At 42.0% G+C, this 23,161-nt stretch overlaps 1 protein-coding gene across 10 annotated transcripts in view; it reads right to left on the reverse strand.

Annotated features, from left to right (window-relative positions):
• Nucleotides 1-23,161, reverse strand: part of RASAL2 (RAS protein activator like 2) — a 186,741-nt gene that overhangs the window by 20,254 nt on the left and 143,326 nt on the right. For 8 of the 10 annotated variants that reach the window (XM_074906973.1, XM_074906972.1, XM_074906971.1 and 5 more), the window contains 8 exons: nucleotides 21,920-22,029; nucleotides 11,703-11,856; nucleotides 10,055-10,153; nucleotides 8,696-9,250; nucleotides 6,256-6,400; nucleotides 2,872-3,016; nucleotides 1,755-1,991; nucleotides 813-1,014 (listed from right to left, as the gene is read on the reverse strand). In XM_074906973.1, the coding sequence (XP_074763074.1) occupies nucleotides 813-1,014; nucleotides 1,755-1,991; nucleotides 2,872-3,016; nucleotides 6,256-6,400; nucleotides 8,696-9,250; nucleotides 10,055-10,153; nucleotides 11,703-11,856; nucleotides 21,920-22,029 (1,647 nt within the window). Of the gene's footprint in view, nucleotides 1-812; nucleotides 1,015-1,754; nucleotides 1,992-2,871; nucleotides 3,017-6,255; nucleotides 6,401-8,695; nucleotides 9,251-10,054; nucleotides 10,154-11,702; nucleotides 11,857-12,419; nucleotides 12,440-17,769; nucleotides 17,896-21,919; nucleotides 22,030-23,161 lie in introns of those variants that run through there. The other 2 variants (XM_074906978.1, XM_074906979.1) reach the window with 2 other exon arrangements.

The following is a 23,161-nucleotide window of genomic DNA, read 5'->3' on the forward strand; positions in this document are numbered from 1 at the left end:
TTTCTGGGTCTTATCAACTACCTTTGCTATCAAGGTTTTAATGATTTTGGATCCTGCTAAGCCACATAGCTAAGGAAGAGCAAACTGCTGCCTTTTCTCCCTCTGTAGGTAAACAGAAACAATGCTTATTCTTGGCGATGTCTATTGGGATCAGCAGAACAGAACCTGGAAAATATATATGACCCCAGCACAATACACGGCAGAAAGCATCTTGCTTTTGTTACAGGATAAAACCGAGTGGACCCAGGTTTTAACATGGCATCCTCCTGTATACCAAAAAATAATCCAAAGAGTACAGAACATCTCAGCAGGCTTTGGATCAGGCCTTTAATGAGAACAGTTCTGCCTGGCCAACACATTACTCAGTCAGATCTGGGCAGCGTAAGGCCTGGTGTGCAGCAAAGCCCCTCCATTAGCATCAGAAATGGCACTGCGACATTTTCATTTTCTATCCAAACATCCTCCCTTTTTTCCAGCTTACGTATGAGAAAGGACAGGCCGCTCAGGGAATTACAGGTCTATTTTTAAGCGCTGCCCTCTCCACCACAGAACACCCAGCCTTACTCAAGGGTCTGCAAAGTGTTTGCACTACTGCTGAAGCCCAACCACTTCACATGCCCTGCTTCAGGTCTTAATCTGAAATCACGGAAAGAACAGTTGTGAAATACCACTATCAAACATTCTTCTCAAAAGCTGTTGAAAAAAGTTCTTCACAAAGCAGGCTTCAGCTGCTCCCTTGATGTTTCCTGGTGTTTAATGTTGCTATGATACAATCACCAGATTCACCCTCCCGGGCCTCCATCCTGCTTTACCTTATCAAGTTGGGACACAACCTCCCATAAGAGGGAATGCAAAACTGAGAGCTCTCTGCCCAGGTCGATGTAGCCCTCAAATCCAGGCATGTTTGAGATGGTATCTGGGTTAGAGATCTCCAGGAGAAAACGCTTCATTCCTCCCCACTCGTGTTCCAAAAAGTCATTCATGAAGGCCATATACTCTTCCTTATTACCAAACCTGCAAGAAAGCAGGGGGGGGCGGGGGGGGGGAGCAGGGGGGAAACCCAGTCAGTAATCTCCACACAAAATACAGAGTACAAGTGCTTACAGACAATTACTTAAACACTTAACTTTAGACCTGCCTGGTCTCCCAGCCTAGATTTGAGCTGGTAGGAAAAAAAAAATAATTGGACTATTTAAGAGATTCACTGCTTTCTTGTACTTCTTTAAATACCAGTAATTCACTGTGCATATTATGATCAAGGGCTCAACACATCTCTCCCCCCTCCCTCCCACAGACACCCTTTTTCCCTCTCCCCTTCCCTGCATCTCCTCCTCTGTAAGAGACATGCCATACCCTCTGTATCATTCAGCTCGGAATTCTGGAGAAAGAAGGAAAATCATGATCCTTGGTGGGAATGGGCTTTTTTTCTTCTGAAACAGCATACACACTGGCATGCTAATGCATGGCTCTTCTTGGTTTTATGCTGCGTCCCCTCTACTGAATTCAACACAGCCCAAATCTGCATGTGAAAAGGAGAATTTATCTAGCTCAACACTAAGGTGTCTCAAGGGAAACAGCGTTCACATATAAGTAAGAAGTTTCCTCCTTTTCTAAAGCTGCCTGCAATTTGACAGAGAATCAGAATCAGCTGCCTGCAAACATGACTACCAAGCAGGGCTTTCCTTGCTCTATAGTAACCTGCAGTGACTTGCACCTCTAGAGGCACAGATTTCAGTTTTATTGCCACCACCTACTTAGCAAAATTGGCGAGATTCTGAATGACTTTAGCAATAAGTGTGAGTGTGCGAGATGTCCGGTCATCAGGATACTCCTGCATGAGGCTAAAGAGGCTGGGGGACATGATAGCAGGGCACAGAAAGCGGAGGAAGAGGGAGGCACTGATCAGGCGTTCACTGATGTCCTGCTTGCCTCTGCTCAGGCACTGCTGCTTCCAAGATGCAAATACTTCCTTCAGCTCACGAGGGAACACACTGAAAAACAATAAACCAGGAAATGAAATCACACGGGCCATGAGATGCAACAAGTCAAACTGGTGACCAATCACCTGAAATAATTATCCATGAGAAAACATAATTGAATTTTTTTTTTCTTCCTTTCTCTAGGATAGGAAATGTCATTAGGCACCTATTCTTAGGTCCCCATTTAATCTGGTGATACTTAAGTAGTCTTTAAAGCATCCCTTGTTCATATATGTTAAGCAAAGTAGTTTTCAGACACACTGATTTGCGAGCTAAGAACTACCTATCCATCACTACCCTGGAGCAAACAGGGTGTTAGAATATTAAAAATAAATTGAACAAAACTGGACTCATCTCCATAACTGGAATTCTTAGACAGCTTGTTAAACTTTCTCAATGTTTCCCATGTGCTTCATCCCAAAGCAGAAAGGCCCTTCTTCTTTCACTACTACTCAGAAACAAAGATTAATACAAATTTCTCTGCCAGTGTTTCCTCCCCGTGATTTCCTGTTCAATTCTACAGATCTAAAGGGTCTGAAAGTTTCCTACAGACATCAAAACTTTCAGCTTTTTATTCCAATTTCAAGCTAAGCTGTTATCTTCTCACTTTACTCAGCCACAGCTCAGTATGTGTTCCCTTGGCAGAGAATTTCAGCAGAAGCTCCTGACAGGTATGGTGTGTGGGACTGGAACCCCTCAATTTGGGCGCAAGTTCCACCTGCAATATGGTGTCACACATAGGAAGGTAGTGAGGAAAGGAAATGCAGGCAGTCTCAGAAGACAGATGGGTCTGTGCCATTTCCCTGTACAACTGCTGTTTTCTCCAGAGGAGGAATGGGCACCTTCTAAGCAAATGACCTAATGAGGGAGAAGGGGAGGGAAGATGCCTCACCAGTAAGAATTGATAATCTTGCAGAAGGCCAGTTCACAACACATTTTCAGGTTGCTCTGATGATCAGTTAATTCACTGGATGAACATTTGCTGGGATCCACTTCACAGTTTTCATCTGACTCATACAGAGCCTTGATAAACTCCCCTGGACAAAGGGAAGAGGATGACAAACCAGGGTAGTTACATGAAAAGCCTCCTTGACACACCTTTAAATCCTGCTTCTGTCTTTCCTTGGCAACTGCCTCTTCTGCTCCCTGTGTCTGCAGTACAGCCTCCAGACACCAGATGTGGGGGACACGACTCCTCCCAGCTCTTTCAGAACAGAGCATTTGCCATACCACATCAGACAGCTGCTGCTCTGATGCTTCAGCCTCCTGTGCCCTCGCTGCCCCCAAATACCCAAATATAGGTGTAATAACAGGATGACTTTGCTTATAAACCCTGCAGACACTTCACTTATAGCCTAAGGAACAGGATTTGACTTTATATTCAAACCTCATTATCAACTATAAAATCATCCACAGTCTTAGAAATGAAGCTGTGCTATTTGTCTTCATAATTTCCCCAGGAAATGCACTTGACAATGCTATTTATTTTTATTATTTCTAAATTTACCATTTATTTTAAAAAGTATCACCTTGCTCTTGAATAAGAGTAATACCTGCGTGCTAGCAGATACTGCTGATTTTCTCAACCTATCAACACCTTATGACATTTTTATAGACTGCATATTTCAAAATCCTTTGCATTTCTGTCATCCTTCTCTTAGGGCATCACAACAGAAACTGGACATGTACAAAACCAGATAAAAGTTTCCTTTGTTTGACATATTGGAATGAACTACTTACTAGTTTTTCTCCTATATATGCTAGCACACCAAGTGGTTTTTTAAACTGTTGTTGTTCATTAGGAAAAACTCTTTATTCATTCATTCATTCAATGATTCAACGTCTTTTAAGTTCATCTCCTCAGATGATCTTGCTGGCTCCGAGCTAACACCACAAGGCTTGTTTGTGCAAAAGGGTTTTGGTTTTTTTTGTCTTTGTTTTCACAAAAACCCTTAAAGACCTACCAACCCCCATCCCCAAATCTCAAGTCAGCAGTGTTCTTGCAAGCAAAGCAGGCAGGACATTTTCTTAAGCTTTTTTTTGTTGGGGTCCAAAAAATTTATGCTGAGGGCATCTAGATCACTTATTTGCAAAACTCTCAGCATTACTTCTGTTGAGACAATTCTGTTTTAGCTGTTGTTTACTGGATAACATTCTTTTTCCCCTTAAACACATCTGAAACTTTCTCTTTGTGGTCCATGAGACCCTGCCTTAATCATATACTAAGATGCTCTTCCAAATGTATTAAACAGCTAACACCAAGTGTAATGTTGTTAATCCTTTCAAAGAACATGGCATCTGAACAAAATGACATTTAGAACTTGACAAAGAATTAGATGGGTATATTGTCATAAGCAACCTTGCCCTGAGCTACAGACAAGCCAGATGACCTTAGGGGGATTTCCCATCTCTCATGTCTATGATTTACAATCTTATCACTCAGCTCTAAATGATGTATTAGAAGTCATTAATTTAAAAATATTTTTATATAATTACTGCACATTAAGGGGCTTGCATTGAAATGTAATATACTGGTCCCACAGCTGATTGTTTAGTCTGCTGAAGAGCACAGCACAAAGTAATACACTGCTCATTTCTCCATGCCAGGCGAGAGCCTAAGACTGCGATTTATGCTCAGTGGTTCTACCCATGAGAATAAGACTACCAGAAGAGGCTCATTACACTTAAGAAATGGGCAAAATGCTTATAATCATAGACCTGACTATACTGACCCTTGAAGCACTAATTTAGCCAACTATCTCCTTGATGACTTGCCAGCGTCTGGGATTGCTGAGGACAAGTGAGACTGCTGGGAAAGCAAGCTGCTTTTTTAGTTTGTTTGTTTGTGAAAGGATGTGGTGCGGGACTCGGCTTTGGCCCGATCTTGTTTCTCTTGTATTAATTTCCAAAGCTTTCTTTACCTAAGAAACAACAGGGGGATGGGTGGCTTATTGTGCAATTATGGATAACAAAGATTGTGTGGGGTTGGTAAAAGCTAACTGCAGCGAGGCTGTGAGCATCTTTGGATGACAGCATGCATATTTTTGGCCTTTTTTACTGCAATATTAGTTGTGTGGACAGTAATTACCAAGACAGTGGCTTATGAAAAGAGCAGAACCTTTTGGTGGAGAGGGGACAATAATACATGTATCAGAATTCACCCTGGCATGTTAACTGTGGACATTAAGACCTCATGGGGGAATGGAGTAGGACATCACAGGTTGGCCAGGCAGTTTTAATGAGGCAGTGAATAAAGAGCACTTTGGATAAACACAGGCAGGAGCTCCCATGGCATCTTGATCTCCTGCCCTGTGCTGCTCAGTAGCCCTGCAGCCACACTCCCTCTGGCCATGTTTGTCTACAGATTTTTGTTGGGGCAAGGTACCAGTTTAAAAGGTTAACACAAATGTTTATGAATTAATTGCTTGTGAAAAAGGTAAGGGCTGAGCAAGTCCAAGGGTTTATCTGGAACGTACCAGCATTACCAATATCTACAGCTGAAGACCTGGAAATGAATTTTCGTGTACTACCTGCACTCAACCCGAGTGCTAGGGTGGGCATCTCATGCTTAGCACTTGTTAACAGTGTAGCTAACGTTTCCCGTTAACTACAAGAGAAAGAGACTGACGCGAGACACCCCAGCGACACACACCTGTGAATGAGAACTTTGGTTGTCAACCAAATACCCCTAAGAATATCTAACCCCCTAGGTGGTGGCATTCCAGCCTAAAGCAAGCTCAGGACCTTCTTTAGCTAAAAGGAGATTAGTGAAATACATGCTTCACATTCTTAACCCTTTCTGAAACTCCATCTGATTGATCTAATTGTATTGCGTACGATACCAGATTCACTCCTGACACCACAACACAAGATACCGGTCTCAATTTCCACTGTTAAACTCTGTCAAAATCCCTTTTTAAAGCCTGTTAATATATCCGATGGAGCAATCACTGTTGCCCACAAATCAACTGCAGTATTATAACTCTTCATCACATCTGGAGGCAAAAAGGTTATTTAAAGAGGGACGAAGCAATATTACACCAAGTTTGCCCTTCCTTGGGTGCTACACCTGCAGGCACCAAAAAGCATCTTCCTTTGTGTGGATAAAGGGCATCAAGAGTGAGGCAGCAGACATTCTGCTCTCTGTATACTAGACAGCCGGGCTGAGTGCTGAGGCAGCTCCTTCCCATTCCACATTAGGTGCTTCAGTCACAGAGCAGACAGGTTGGGGTTAGCCCTCGCTATGCAAACAGGTGACAGCCAGGCACTTTCTTACCTAGTGCATCATGAAGATACTTCTGCCCTACCAACTTCAGGTATTCCTCAATAGCTTTGGTAGCAAGTGTGTTCTCCCTGAAGATCAAGACATCATGCTCCCCACAACGATCTACCTCAGACATCACCAAATCCGTCAAGAAGTCCTGAAAAAAAAGGTCAAATGGCAAGAGGTTATTTTAAGCAGACTCAGCCATGCCAGGCTAATTGCAGAAGCCAAGAAGGAAGGATAAACGGAGGAGCCAGAGGATTACTGAAATAATTGCTCAGGTTGGAATAAGAAGTGTACATGCTACATGTACTATGGGCCAAGGCTCCTCTTGGGTTTATTATACTTATAAAATGATACAGATCACAAAATATAAAGGGAGAAGCAAAAGTCTCTAAAAGAAGACCTTTACAGCCAAGCTTATGTTTCAGCTTAGATCCTGAACAGAAACCCTCACCAGTTTCTTTATCAGTGGCTTTGTCTGCTGAAAGAAACTGTGATATTGTATTTATCTTTTAATAAATGCAAACTTGGATTTAAAAACCCAAAATGGAAGTTAGGCACAAGTTCTTACAGCTTGGTGAAATTTAAATAAGAAAAATGGCTTATATAAATTAAATTCACAAACCAAAAGTGGTTCAGTCTTTGGGAAAAAAGTTAACATACTTTCTGTGAATCTATATGGCTTAACTTGAATGGTATTCAAATGCCTAGGCAGGAACTATCAGAGAACCTTGATACAACAAATAACCTCTTGATAGAGGGTCTAATGCTATAGTAATACTTACTTCCTGAAGCGATAACTTTATGTGAGTCAAGGACACTCAGCATTTCACAAGAAATACTTGGTATTTTGCAAGATCCAATTTCAGCCACCGCCAAGTTCTCCAGGAGAGGAAGCATATTTCTCTCTCTCTTTTTTTTTTTTTTTTCTTTTAACTGTTCCCAAAAAAAGAACCTCCAAAACCAAAACACCACCCTGAATTAGGGATGAGTGATAACTCAGACTTGCCAGTTCTGCTGCAAACAGCAGCATCCTCCAAACAGTTCAAAGAGTGCTGTAGTAAAGTTTCATAACCCCATTAACTACAGGAGCCATAACGCCCTGCTAGCATGTGAGTCTAAAATACACGGAACAAATTATATATGATAAACATAGATCAAAAATACACTAGTACTCTTGGTTTTCAATCCATTATTGCTGTTCTTTTTCAGAAAAATCTGAGAGAATTATTTTCACCTGGTGCAAACTGGGAACCATCCAGCTGTACTACCACCAGCATAGTGTGAACTGGAAATGTACCCTCTTTGCAGCTTAGGTTATGGCAGCCTAAGCTTCTCAATGCTTCCAATAAATAGAGTTTCAGGCATTCAGGCAGTAGGAAGACAAGGTTATAACACTAATTTATCTACCTAGCACTGCAGGAATCCAGAGCCTGCTTTCCAGCAGGATTTCAATGCAACCCTATGGGAGCTACCCCAGCTACCAGACAAACAACTTGGTAAGGAATGACTTCCCATCACACACTATCACACAGTACTAGCCTTTCTGAGACATATTCCAAGGGGAGAACAGTAGAAAGCAGCATATGATTATGCAAACATAAAGGGACCTTTCTGGAACAGTTGAATTAGGCCATCCCTTGGATGTTGCTTATGGCCATCCTTCCACACCTCCAACTTGTGGTTGGCTGCGCTTAGCTTGGTCTAGCTGGCATTACTGGAAGAAGCTGACTACAGCTTGGTACTACTCACACACCCACTCGGCAGGCAGCATCCAGATAAATCAATGCTTGTTAATGCTCAGGATATTTCCCCAGTCTATTCAAAGAAATGGAGGCTCACTCCAACTACTGCCTCACAGAGAACCGTCAGTGTGCACCCACAAGTCCTAATAACATCCTTGGGGCAGGTGGGATCATCATTAACTGAGTATAGATTCTCCAAATGGCTGTTCAAACGCTGACCATATCAGTGTTAGCATCGATTAGCTGACTTAGCACTGAATCAACAATAGCACCCTGCTGTTCACTGCATCAAAGACTTATTTATAGAAGTAATTTTACAGTTTATTCATCTCTTGCTTACTTATTTTTTATCCTGTATCATGATTTTAGAAATACAGAAAAGGTTCCTGAACACTCAAGTGCAGGCCCTAAGCTTTCAAAACAACATGAAGTTACATAGTCCTCCCACTTATACTTTGTACACAGCATCTTTAACCTTTGTATCAACTCTTCATCCTTACTGGTATTGTGTCTATCTATATGCCTTCCTGGCAGACGCAACTGCCCAAGTCTTTTAAATACTTCTGAGACCCTTTTCTCAGCGTTACCCCATCAGGCACCCTCTGCTTTTGCTCACGGTCATGGGCTTCCTAGTTTCTAGCTGAAAAGATATCACCTATCAGCAGCAAGAGGGAGTAATTTTGACAGGAGCCACCTGTTCTTACCTTAGCTCTCCCAGTGCTCTGAAGAATGTGCACCAAAGCACAAGCCATCTCTTCCTTATTCCTTACGCTGATCACAGGTTCCAGCACAGAGCACAGCATAGTGTAGTTGCTGGTAACAAACTCTGCAAACTCTTTGTATTGCTCCATGGGCAAGATGGTGATGGTCTGATAACGGGACTTAATCCGAATGGAAGGTCCCCCTGACTTCCCTTTGTTGGGTGTAGGTGTGCTGACTGGGTACCATTTTTCCACAAACTGGCGACCGGTTACACTGGCCATGGGAATGTTGACTAGGCCTACATAATTGTTCTTGTCCTTTTTCTTCTTCTTCTCCACATCCTTGTAGATGTGAACTGTGATGCTGTGAAGCGGTGGAAGACCGTAGAACTCAAAGTGCTCTCCCCAGAAAATGTTATCTGCTTTTGTTTTGCTGGTGGTGCGGGCAAAGAGAGTGTCATCAAGGCACAGCTCACAGAAGTATTTCTTCTTGGGGGCCAGGTCCTTTGCCTCAATGATCCAGAGACGGAGGACATTTTCAGCTCGACGGCAGTTGTCCTGTGCAGAAGAAAGAGCTCAGCTTTGATTCAAAATCCCTAAAAATGGAGTATTTTGTCTTCTAAAGCAGCAGCAAAGGGCTGCCTTTTGTGTCCAAGGTAGGGACAGAGTCAGAATTCAGAATCAGATTCTCTAATCTTCAGAGAATCAACATATCTAGAAAAATCAGACATTTTCTAAAATAGAGGCAAAGGGCTGTCTTTTGTATATCAGAGGTGGGGGACAGAACATTTTTCTTCTCAGAAAAGCTGTCTTTGAAATGCTTTAGAAAACAAACACTCTGCACAGGAGCCCCTCAAATGCTGCTAGGCTGATGTGGCACGCTGCACTGTTTACTCTTGTGAATAACTGTAACCTTTCCCTTGAAGGTGGTATGCCAGCTACGGAGGTGACTTATCATATATTTCTAGCTGATCAGTAACTTCTCCCTCTGGCTCAAATTCTTTTTTTTTTTTTTTTTTCCCCCCATCACCCAAACTGTGCCCCCACAGTAAAACATGAAACCTGTGAAGCCATGCCCAATCCTTCTGACATGCATGCTATCAGAAATCCAGTCTGAAACATCATAAGCAGGCACTGGGGTGGGGATCAGGAAGCATGCTGACATCTATTTATTCATTAAAGGTTTGACCTACTGCACTCACTAGAATAGTACACAGCAGCTTCTGATACACTGATGAGTGGGCTTCTCCCCAGACTAAATTAATTGAGGATGCATCTGTGGGAAGCCCTGGTACGCTGGACTAAAATCCAATCACATCACCTCCATTCCCCTGGTAATCTTATTTCCACAGTTTCTATTACCTTATTTGGCTGCACTGTTCTGCGTAGGTTTTCCATCCACTTGTCCCTCTCTGCTGCAGAGGAACAACTGAAGCATTTACTGCCACTGGAGTAGGTTACCTGGAATATATAAATGACAGGTTGAGTTCAGGCAAGCCTAGGAGCCATGTAAGAGGCTGCAAAAAGCAAGGAAGAAGATAAGCAATGCTTGAGCAACAAAGTAAATACAAAAAAGTCAGGAAAACAATACAAGGAGCCTAGAAGGCAGAGAGGTTAAAAGGTCCACAAAATGTACAGAAAAAAAAGTCAGTTCAAATTAATATAAAACTAAAGAAACATGAAGAGCACCAGAGGCTTCTCTTAAAGACTTTTAAACAAGGCTTTAATCAACCAGTTAATTTATTTTTTTTAAGCACTTGTTAATTGATCCACAGCTATTAAATGCTTGCAGTTTTCCCTGTTAAGTCCCAGAGGCAGATGATTTGGTTACTAACAGTGTAAAGACAGACAGAACTAACAATATATTAATATGATGCAAACCACTAGAAACAGTGTCTTCAGCAAATACAAAATGTTTCCAAGGGTCCATATATACAGCAACAGTCTAAAACCAACCGAAAGGAGTTGAGCTCTGATCCAGTCCTGACACTCGATGCCATACACAACTCTGCTTTCACGCAGGAGAGAACTACCTTGGTTTTACGTGGTCTGACAAGCTTCATTTACTCTTTCCATTCATTTGTACCCACAATTAAAAAGCAGTTTGAGGCAACAGCCTCAGAGCTAAGTTGTTGCCAGTTTTTCCACTCAACAGCCCAAACCTAAGCAAGCTGGAAAGTGTTTCCAACCAGAAGAATGACACTGAAGCAAACAGGAACAGTTCCTGGATACATCCCGGGGGAGAAGGGCCTGATACGCTGGTTTTCTGCCAAAGCAGCTATCCAGGTTGTAAACAGATTTTTGTTCCAGAAGTTTAGACACATCTGACTAACCCTGCTGAAGACAGGCTGTCACCCGCCTCTGCCATGACAGATTATGATGGCCTTAGACATAACCAAACTGCACACACGAATACGCTGCTGGTCCTGCATGGTAAGGAGACTGCTCACACAAACAGCCTGTTTTGGAAGCAGAGCTAGAAGCCACGTGGTGCTGTGCTGCAGCTTGTGCTGAAACAGCAAGAGGATCCTGCTCTGTGGCGCCACGGACATGGCCGCAGTTACTGAAGCTTCTCCTTTAGCAGCTGGAGAACAGGCTGAGCTAATGGAGGGGGGCTCTGACTGGAAATCACATTTCTCAGTTACAATATATTTCCTAAATTTAATTTTAGGTGAATTTGAAGAGGATGAATGCACAACTTATGAACAATAGTATGTTTCAACTATACATTTGCATGCAAACTTCAAATGCTGAGATATTTATCAAACTAAGGAGATTTTTCAATTAGAAGACTCAGTAATTGAAAAAGACTTCTCTCCATTGAGTGATTGATGTCATTAGCCTCGAGGACTTTAGAATCACATCTGGTTCGACAGCCCCCACCCAAACCTCAGGATAGCAGCGGCTGCCGCTCTGCTCTCCAATTACAAAGTCACAGAACAGCGTACGGCAAGGGTTCAGACCGACTGACAGCATATAATCGGCTGCGTGTTTGGAGAGCGTTCTTTACCTCAAAGCAGAAGTCTTGTCCAAGGATACTGCTGTGAAGTGGTTTGACAAAGACTTTTTCTTCTGACCCAAGATCCAGGGCCTCCACAGCGCTGCCTGGGCTCAGTAAAGACTCATGGGAACGGGACTCTTTCAGCTTTGGCAATCCACGTGACCTGTAGGAGAACAAGGGGGAAAGGGAACATTATTATTCTCACAATTACCAAAAGAGTTGGCAAGATCCCAGAGAAAGCTGCAACTTGCTTGTGTTTATTCAGAACAACTTCTACAATTAAGTCTGTAAATCTTATGAAAATAACATTAGACCAGTAATCCTGGACTCCTAAGTAAATACCCACCTACATAAGCCCAGGAAGTCCATTCCTACCAACCTAGAAACTGTAGGTGCTGGGCCATTGGTGAAAGAACAGCAGTAAAAAAAAAAGTTCAGAACTTACCTGCTGAAATTTAAAGAAACCCCATAGATAGATTTGGATATGTTACTGAAAATATTTTATACTATCTAGATTACTAGATAAATGTCATGGATTAACAGCAAAAAGCACACCAACCTCTGAATCTCTAAACCCATGCAGAAGGATAGCTACTCTCATTAGAGCGTGCGATCCCCCCACAATATACTTGAGTTTTCTTAATATACAAATACTTTAAACTAAATACAAATATTTAGCTTATGCAAATTATTTCCCACTTCACAATGCTCAAATCTGTTACCTACATTTAAATTCGTCATTTTCTTCTTCAGCTGCTTCTTCCAGTTTTAACAGTTTTCAAATTTTGATACCTTTATTCTCTTTTAATTCCCTTTCACTGACACTTACTGGTTGTTGTTTGTCTGTTTGTTTATTTTTTAACTGATTGGTCTGTAAATCCCTGAGCTCTACCAGACCTGGCATCTCCCAAATTCAGAGTACCTCTTTATGAATGCAGTCTTCTCTTTGTCCCCATCAGTCCTTGAATACTTGTCAAAGACATACCTCTCCCTCCAATATGCTGTATCATTTTGTAACCAACAGCACTATCACAAGATGTGCTCTAAAACTTTATTCTCCCAGTTTGATTTAATGTGACATTTGTGCGTAGTAGGGAGTTCTACTGTTAAACAGCACTGTAAAACGTGCTCAATTTAGAGGTTAGTGGCTTCACCTGTGCTCCTTCTTATTCCAAACTAACACCTAACTTTAGGCACAACTAGCATTTCTCCTTCAAAAGGTAAACACTGTGTGCACACACATCTTTTTCCTCTGCAACCTCGTCAAAGCCTTCACAGATGACCAACAAGGAGGAAGAGCATGGAGTCCCAGCTTAGCAGAAAATGAGCTGTTTACCTGGCAGGTCTAGATTTTGTTAAGGTATCTAAGCTTGTGGTGGTCCCTGTGCTTGTTCAGTGATCCATGAAAGTGTGTCCATAAACATGGCTGCACATCCAGCAAGTGTGACTGAGCACAAAGAACAGATGTGAAAGTAGAAAGGCAGCAGTCGTTGATACATTATGCAAAGCAATGCTCTGAAATGATGCCTTCCCACCTGTGTATTTTCTCTTTTATTCATTTCCCAGCATCAAAGCTCAGTATCAAGTGGAAAATGTTTTTAAAAATGTATTTATGGAGGAGTGAAAAGCATAGCTACCTCTAACGGCTTCCTTAATTTTGAAAAGTAGTTTCGATGTTCTTCCCTCACATATCCAAAAAAATCCTCATATTTTGTAACCTTAGCAAAATCAAACTCCTCCTACTCTTGAGCCTATGGGGAAACAGGCAAATAAAAAACCAAACATGTGGAAAAGGCATCTTCAGTACTTCTAAGGCTGCTTAACAAAAACTCGGGTATCCCAAAAGATACATGTAAAGCAACAAGCAGAGTTCACCTGACTGCTCTTTTGTACAAAATGAAATGCTGAAGGTATTCTAGTAGATTCATGTATGATAACACTTATTAAACTATAAGGGAGAACGTTGTTCCCATTTAATATATTGAATGACCTAAGTGCAGACAGCAACAACCTTTCATCAGAGGGATATTACAAAGACACTGATTTCAAATGCAAACCAGCAGCATTGGTACAAATGTGTTGGCTGCACTGTGCATGCTTTGTTATAACAGGTTACAGCAGCAGCTGTACCAATGCAAACCTAAAACCTCAGCCATGTATAATTGAACACTTGCTGCAGTTAAGGTAGAGCAAGTCTAAAATAAACACACCACAATACACCACTTTAATATCGTCTCTGCAAAATCCTCTCTAATTTCTCCTCTCAAGAAAGCACTGCTGAGGTCATTTGGCTTCTGTCCCTATCCCAAACTCTCAGCAATTCCAGTCCTAACAAAGTACTTCGGTGCATGATGCAGGGGAGCTGGCTGAGAGCCTGCAGCCAACTCCCGTCTTAGCTCCTTGTCAGAGAAGGAAAGCATGGAGTGGTCACAAAGAAGGGAAAGAGGAGGGAAAGAAAAATTATTACCAAGTGAAGGAGAAAGAAAAAGAGCTTTTACAAATCCCAGGTAAGAGGAGCCTCCACCTGAAGTAAGACAAATCAAGCACACCTACATGAAACAATCGTACAGCCACTTAGCAGTGCATCCCCAAATCATAGCGGTGCCACATGTCACAGCCCTTCCTTTCAAACTGCATTCTCTGGACTACATCTCAGACAATAAATCCTGCCAGGAGAGGAAGACATGCACAAAAAGCCAGGAGCAGTTCTTCCTCAAGCCTTAGGTTACAAATCTCAGACGAGCATCATGCCAGGCAAATATGCTGGGGCAAGAAGAAAAGTTACAGCTTCACCGGGTGAAGAAATGTCTCTCATTGTCGGCTGTGCTCCCACCCGGCCCAGCGGGTGACACCAAAAGGCTCCCGGGTGCGTGTTGCCATGGTGCGGCCTCCTGTAAGAAGATTAGGAGGGGCCAGCAGCCAGGAGAGGCAGCAGGCACAGGGAGGCTGCTTCGCAGACAAAAGTAGCAAAGGTGACCTTTCCAGAAGGAAAGAAGTCCCTCCTCTTCTTTTCCTACAACGAGTTTAACGAGACCGGGACAGTTAAAGACAGCATGAGAGAGCGAGGCATCTTCCAAGAACGCCTGCGAACAGCCTTTGGGGACGGGGTGGGAACAAAGGCAGGTACACACAGAAACTGCACTCCATGCCTCCACTTCCCACCTTGCAAGTTAGATCTTTTAGTAACATTATGCTGCTTCATTGCTCTTCTAACTAGTTATCTTTGAACCTTTTGTTTCGGTGTGGATCAGCTGGAGCATGGTTAGTTTTGTTGACTCAGGGTCCTGGGGCAGAGGAACCTCTATCTGTTTGAGTAATCCCCTGAAGCTACCATATTTAAAACAGCTCAATAAACTGATTAAGTGGCTTAGAATTGGCACTTTATCTTCCATAAACTCCACAGCAGTGTTGTAAAGTTGTTGGTTAGATGCAACCACATGCATTTACAAACACAAGTACATGAATTTGTAAGTACCGTGGTATGTATTTCATCTATTGATAGATCTGCAAAGCAAATCATTGACTTGTGCCTAAACCAGCAGCATCCCAATCAATGTAGGCAATAAATATACAGAAATAATAGTTCTCTGCTGCTTTAAAGCCTCATCTGATATTCTGAAGTTGTAAGTAACAATGAAGGAAAATTGCTCACTGGCTTCCCTTCTGCACAATTAATAAACCGATGCTACTAACTTACTTCCTAATGTCCAGCAAAGGGGCTGGATTAACAGGGTCTTTCCTGTATCAGGTAGGGAGTTACTGGTAAAATGAGTGTTGCTGAGAGTGTCTGTTAAGAGAGAGGTAATCCCAGAGAAGCAGATTACTGTCAACAGGAAGATCGCACATGCAAAAGGTGGGGGAAGGGTTGTTTGTACAAATCTGTTTCTGTTAAACAGCTCCATTAACAACCCAAATCCTGTTTTAAATTACAATTAACCTCCCATGATCAGCTTTTTTTTTTTTTCTGTGCTGCTTTTTCTATCTACTTCTGCACCCAACAAAAAAAAAATTGCAAAGGAGAACATAAGAGTTCAGAGCAAATAGTTACCAACAGCATCAAACAACTTTCACACAAATATATTCTCCATAATTTATTTTCAACAGGAAAAGCAGGTGGAGGAGAAGCACATCAGGGAACATTTTACACTTCTCAGATCTTTTCACATGTTTTGGAGTACTGGTCTTCAGAGCTGCATAACTTCCTTCTAAATCAGAGCCCGGCCAATGTCCCAAACCACTGACCTGGCAGCAGCATGTGACTGCTACTGAAAAAGATCTCTTCAACAGCACCATCTTGCTGGCCCAACCCCAATCTGACCCTCTCTCCTTCCACACCATAATTCGATAGTTTTCCACTAGAGGAAGATCTTGGTTGTAAGCCAGGAACTAGAAACCTCTGGCTTTCAGAGGCCACCCATGGCACACAGCAGCCTATTAGCTGTCTTCTATCAGATTCTACTGTCTCTAAGGCACGTAGGATAAAGGGTTAAAATCCTAATTGCTCTGGTTATGAAACAATCCTGCTGATTTTGACCTATTTAAAAGCCAACCTACAAAGCACAAAAGACTTTCAATCACTGAGCTTATTAGGGAGAGCACTATATTGCTTGGAAAACAAGCCTGTGGACATCAATAATCCAAAAGATAAAAAAAAAATGGATAGAAATGAATTACCAAGGAACAGAATCCCATAATCTGTTTCCTTTACCAAACTGGTGTGAAGGCAAAGAATTCTGAAAAGCATTTGTTTGTTCAGCCTGAGCACCTAGCTAAAGCCATGTCTCCACTGGTCTTACGCGAAACTGTACAACTTCAAATAATTCCAGCACAATACCCATGTGTTTAGAGACACTCCCCGAGATCAGAAAGTTGAATTCAATACTTAGCCACTCGCAAAGTCACAGGAGAGAGCTTGGACTGTAATGCAGTGAACTTTCTGCTCAGCGCTGCTATTCGAAATCCCAGCCCTGCTGAACTGGACCCTAACGTCGGCAACATCATCTGCAGTACAGGTGTGCTCTACCAGCACTGCAGCATCAGATTTCCCTTTGCAAGTGTTCATTTTGTAGGCACCACACCCTGCTTCGTTTTCCAGCTGCCAATTAGCAGAACATCCTATTACTTGGTCAACCATTCTACAAGTCTAACCTGTTTCATTATGATTTTTTTTTTAAAATCAGAAACTTAAGGTAACTTATTTAGATGCAAGTTCTACCCAGCTGCAATTAAATGCTGGCTTTTTCTGAGCCTATTGCTTTAGCCTTCCTTTGAGATTCTAGTCTTTTCTTGCAAGGCCCTACCCAAAGCCTCATTGTTTGAATCCTGGATTTGCAAAGCCCTTCCCTCCCTGCCTGCCTGCTCTCCCTACAGATCACAGCTTGTCTAACAGACAACTCGTACGGTGCAGCCAAACAGGCTCCTGAATTTCACAGTGGTAGTGTTCAACACACTCACACTAACCATCATCTCTGCTATTAACATTTCAAATCTTTTGTTTTGCTGGACCAGAGATGCTTAACTGATTCAGTTTCATTTCACTGCTAAGTGATCTATAGGTGAATGTTATGTGGAGGAGCCCAGGGTTTGCAGAAAAGCATCAGCTATTAAGAAGTATGTTTTTATAAAGGGATCAAGTGAGCTTGCAGGTGTGACAGAGCAGTCTAGCACCAGAGTGGAGGTTTGCAAGAATAGGCTTAACATTGAGATCTTGTTCCAGTTTCACAAAAAACCAAACAATTGCATAAGGATTGAAAAAACTTGCTGAAAGAAATACGTTCACCAAGCCAGGAGTGAGATATCTCTCCAGAAACAAACCACTCCTCCCCTTTCCCCATACTCCAGTATGCAGATAGGAACAGATATGCTGAATGAATACAGTCTCTGAGTGAGTCAAGCTTCAATAACACATTGTGTAAGACAGATTTTTATCCTTACGTCTAAATCAGGATAAAAAACACCCTGGCATTAAATTAGAATGAACGAATATGAAAAACATGGCAAAATTTGCTTCTATTACTTATATGATCTGTGCTATTTCATACTGCAAGGAAACCAGGAGGGAGGAGCAAGAACTCACCGAAAGTAGGAGAAGCTGTCGTTTGAGCAGCGATACCGTTTCACCATGAACCCCAGAGCCATGGCTACCCACTTCCCTGCAACCTGCCGGAGCCCATTCTGAGCAAGCACACAATGGATCCTGTGCTCGTCTACGACTATCTGATAATGCCATAAAATGACTTTTAGTAAAGCAGGAGGATTCCCACGTGGCAGTAAATCCCAACAGGGCAAAACCCTCCCAGCTGTCTGCAGAGCTTTACTGCAGTCGCTGAAACCATATGCAGCCAGTCTCGACCATCTTTGCTCCCTCACCATAAACAAAACTGAGGCGAGGTCCACTTGGAAATACTCTCAAATTCCTGGCCACAAACTGAAAATATTTATTTGGTCTCCTTTCAAATGTAATTTTCCTTAAGTCTTTTCTCATGCTTTTTCACATGTTTTATATATTACTGACACTGAGAAAATGTTAGAGACAAATGTGTGGGTTGAAGAGCTCAAAGAATGCAGTCGGAAACAAGCTAGAAAAGCTGTGAAAGATGATACAGTAACATGGTGCCAGAGAGCCTCATGGTGAGAGCAGTTGATAACCTGGTGAGATGCTGTACTGGCCACACGTCTGAAGAGCTTCATTCACATCTGGTGTGGGTGACAACCAAGCAGAGTCTAAGACCTCTCACATTAGTGTCTTGTAAAGATACATCACGAGTTTTCTAGTACAAAAGACTACCCAGCAAACAACCTGAACCTGGAGTAATAGAAGTGGTGTGCAATTACAGACTGAGAGGTTGTGGATTTCCACAGGACACCTGTGTGCTGACCCACAGTAGGCTTGTTTCTGGAGGGGCATCACAGCTCTCTCTCCTCCCCATCCACTAACCCAGGCACACTGAAACGAAGTTAAAAGCCAGAAAAAGTAGCTTGGCCAACTGCTTTCTGCTGAAACAGAAAATCTGATTATGGAAAAATCTGCAACTTATCTCCACCACTCCTCCCTACAGCATTCCTGAATCCATTCTATTTTAAATCAGCTCTGAACAGCATCCCTCTGTCACCATGGCATGCAGTGTTACAGTATTCCAAATATTGATATCCACCAGGATAACTAATCTTCCTTACTCCAGAATTTTATAGGCATTTATGTACAAACATCTCCTGTTTCTTAACAGGACCCAAACACCTCAAAAGCATGAGAAAGCAACATGACAGCAGCCTCTATTTCCTCCTTATCCTTTCAGGGTTTTAATTTATAAAGCTATATAATACTTTGAAGGCCGGGCTCTTATATTTGTTATAGCAGGAAAAGGTAGATGCTATCAGTCAATCTGGCCCTGAAAACCCGTATAACACCATGACATCGCCTAGCATCACCTGCTTAAAATGGGAAAGGGCTGACTCACTGGGGTAGGACAGGTAAGTTTTTACTGCAACAGATCAAGACTCGCAGAGAAAGCAGGGAGAGCAGAAGGTGAGAGAATGGCAATTCCCTCTCATGAATTAAGAGTCAGCTGCTATGTGTTATCTTCTTTCAGGCAGAAACAGTTGTCACTGCTTTGTCCCATTGGAAAAAAATCCCAAACAACAGCATAATTCTAAATACGAATCAATTTTTTTAGCTTCCTCTTTCCTTCAGCCCATCTCCTCCCAGTATACTAATCTGTTCCTCATCTTTAGTGCTTCATTCTCACATGTTTCTGAGTTGTTTTTCCTGCTGTTCTACCCACCAACTGCATTTTTCAGGCACCCTTAGATAGGGAGTGAAACATATGGGAGGGACAGGAGAAATTATTGGCAAGTTTCACTTTACAGTGGAACTGAATTTCCTTTATGGTTTTATTTATAAAACACCATTAGAGAAGTAATAGCTCTATCCATAAACTTTCAAAGTTGGTATATTCAATTGGTGCACTGTCTGATTAGACCACAAATGCAAAGAGAACTCCATAAAACCTTCTATCTTGCCAACAGAAGGTAACTACAAGGTTGAATAGTGCTGTTATGCTTTCTTTCCAAAAAGAACTTATCAGCAATCTGTGACCCTCACCTGCAGCACAAAGCTTCAAACAGAGCTTGAGGCGAGGCTTGTGCTTTTGAACTGCAATACTCATTTGTGCAAAGATTTATCTCCAAATAAACCAAACCTCAACTTGCTTTCCACATAGCTTGGCTACTCTCAGGTGACCTCCCTTGTCTCCAGACTGTGCACTCTGTTTACTTCAGCACATCTACCTCTGAAAGGAGGAAGATCACACGGACTGGTATCAAAAATTCTTTGTTCCATTAGTAGCAAATGATCATATCATGTCACAAAAACCCCAAAACACTATTCCATCTCCTGCGCTTCAGATGCAAGACACGTTGCTATAAGGCTACTGTAGTAGGCCAAAGGAGAAGGGTGACTGGATGGAAGGCAAAGAGCAACCACCTGCTTGTCTCTGTCCAACATCCTGCACATCACTGGCTTTCCAGGGCTCTGTCCCACAAACCTCTGCATGGACTCTGCCACTGAAACTTCTCAGTTCATTTGCTCCTGGATCCTCCTTTTTAAATCCATGCCAAAGAGACTTAAGAGGACTGATAGAACAGACCAGCTATTCCTAATGCCATCGCCGCATGCAATGGATTTTACGCTTTGCAAACCATCAGTGAAAATCCATGTTTCATTCAAGTCTAGTTGACAATTCATGCCCACACTGGCAGGGAGCAGAGGAGGATCTGGTTTTACAGAGAAGGCGGCTTTGCTGTGTATAATATCATGTCTTAAACCAAAGTTGTAGGGATTAATTACAGCTAAATTTATTGGCTTTCCCAGAATGATAATATTTCCCTTACACTGCAAAAGGAAGTATCATCAGTCCACATTCAGCGTGAGTACCAAGTTAGTGAAAGGCAAATCTATTATTTATGGCAAAAAGATTTTTGTATTAAAAAACTTCAAGTAAAGCTGGTTACAAACAACAGTAAAAGTAACAGGTACTTTATCACATGGTGGCATTATTTAACATGCTTATGCTCACCGAGTTGCTTTTTATAGCCATGTTGCAACTCCCTCAAAATAGGGATTTATAGCAGAATTTGACTCAAAACAGACTGGGTGAACATTACTATGACTACAGGAGCAACCCCATCGACATTATTAGTCACGTTTGATAAGCAGCACTCTTTTCTGTAACTTGTGAAGTTAACAAGACCTCTAACATCCGAAGCCTTGCTATCTCCATGATTTTACGGTGCTGCCTTTCAGATAGAGAAGACAGCACCATTGATTGAAGCAGCACAGCATGACAGACACAACTAATTAATTCAACTCAGCTAAAGGAGAAGGGAGAATGCACTAAACAGTGTAAAATCACAGAAGCCTGCCGTGGCCTTAAGTACAGGGCAACCTATTTTTCACTCAACCTAGTTCTCCTGCTGGGCTACTGTGGAACCTAACACAGAGTAAAGTTTAATAAAAACAATCAAGAGACTTTACAAATAGTTAGGAAAAACGGTGTAAGAGCTTTTGCTTGCCTCATATACAACCTATTCCCAGTCTGAATCACCAGCCAAAAACTAAACAAGCATGTATATAACAAATTGAGCACTAAAATGCCAGAAGTTACTGAGTTTTCCAGTTTTCTGAAGAACAGACCGTCTGTTCATCGTAGCAACACTGCATTAACTATAACAATTGACTGACATTAGCAAGGATTTTTAATGTGCCTAAACTGCACTGCACATGTCTGGGCTTTGCCAGTGCTAGCTTAACTAATCTGCTCGCACCAACCCAAAATTGGCCACTGCACTGATCTGCAGATAGGTATTGCATGCATTGAGGCAAGTTTCCCTAAAGCTGATTGATCCAATGGTTTTGTATTATAAAATTTAAAGTCCGAAGCTTATTTGAAACAGATGCAGAAAAAGGTATTTGAGTTCATATTCTTAACCTGAACTTTTCATCAGCTGTTAAGAGTAGTAAAAATTTTCAATCCTGTGTCAGCAGTACACTGCATCCTAACTAACTTCTAACATACTAAAGTCAGCCCAAAAAAACACCCATCTGCCAGTTTAACAACAAATCCCCTGCCTTGTTCTCAGTCTGTGAGTGCATACGCATGCTGTGTGTACATTTTGTAAAGTGCCTCTGGATGAGAAGAGATTGTTTTGGGAAATGCATTGAACCTTACCTGTCATCAGCGTTGCGGAGAGATGGGAGACGAAAACTAGTGTTCCTGTCCAGCTTTGACTGACTCTTTGTCCTCTTGATGGACCCTTTCAGACGTTTACTGAAGAAGCCCTAAAATGAGAAGCTGCATTGTGAAACAGGGAAATTGATGCCAGTAATAAATCAATCAATGTGCTGTCACTGAGTCCAAACTCAGCAGTGATTCCTGCTGATAATGATTACAGAACGTGCTGTATTGAGATTCCTCTGAGCAGGAAGAAAGGCTGGGCTAGATTATCAGTGACCGTTCCAGTATGTGATAGCTTCAGATTGCAATAATTAGCACTACTTGCATTACAGGTGCACTTCAACGAATTCCAGCTATTATACAAGAGACTCCAAACCCCACAATTATAATGTAATAAGGAGTAGTCTTAGATATCAGTATTTGTTCTTACCTCCCCTTTACATGCCATGTTTTTAATTCCTGATCAGATTAAGAGTACAAATTGTCTTTTATGATGAACTTCTGCTGCACCCAGGTTTTTCTTTTTAATTTAGAAGTAGCAGGTAAGTCTTACAATAATTTATAATTTCAGTAGTCTCACTAGCCAGAATTTAAAATTTCAAAAGATTTCACATATAAGTGACTTCAGTTACCAGTTCTGGTACTGCTCTGAAGCAAAGCTCAACGCAAACAATCTACCTGTGATCTAAAAATATTAAATCCTCAAGTAACCTGTCTTTTGAACTACAGTTGTTCATCAAATGCAGACCAAAGCCACATCAGTTGGAGGAAGGCTCTGTGGATCATGTAGTCAGCCTCCTACTCAGTGTGGGTGTACTGCCACAGCAGGTCAGCCTAACTCTGACTCTGTCCAGCTAAGTCTCAAAAACCTCTGGTGATAGAGGTTTTACCTTCTCTGGTCAACTCAGTTCAGTGCTGCATTACCCTTCTAGTGAGAAGAATTTTCCTTTGTGTATAACAAAAACCTCCCAAGCAGAAATCTGCAGCTGCTGTCTCATTATAGCATTCCCCACTGCTGGGAAAAGTTTGTGTCCAGCACCTTTGTAATTCTCCTCTCCATTGCAGCAGGCTGCCTTGTATCACCCCTTAGCCTTTTCTTCTCCAGATAAACAAGTCCTCAACCTCTCAGTTCTCTCCTTGCTGATATCACCAAGAGCCACCGCTGTGTTACCAGTACTGAAACACGAGTACATCTGACCACTGACATACAAAGGGGTGCGTGCATCTGTATATGTG

The sequence above is a fragment of the Athene noctua genome, chromosome 5 (genome assembly GCF_965140245.1).
Source record: "Athene noctua chromosome 5, bAthNoc1.hap1.1, whole genome shotgun sequence".
NCBI classification, from domain to species: domain Eukaryota; kingdom Metazoa; phylum Chordata; class Aves; order Strigiformes; family Strigidae; genus Athene; species Athene noctua.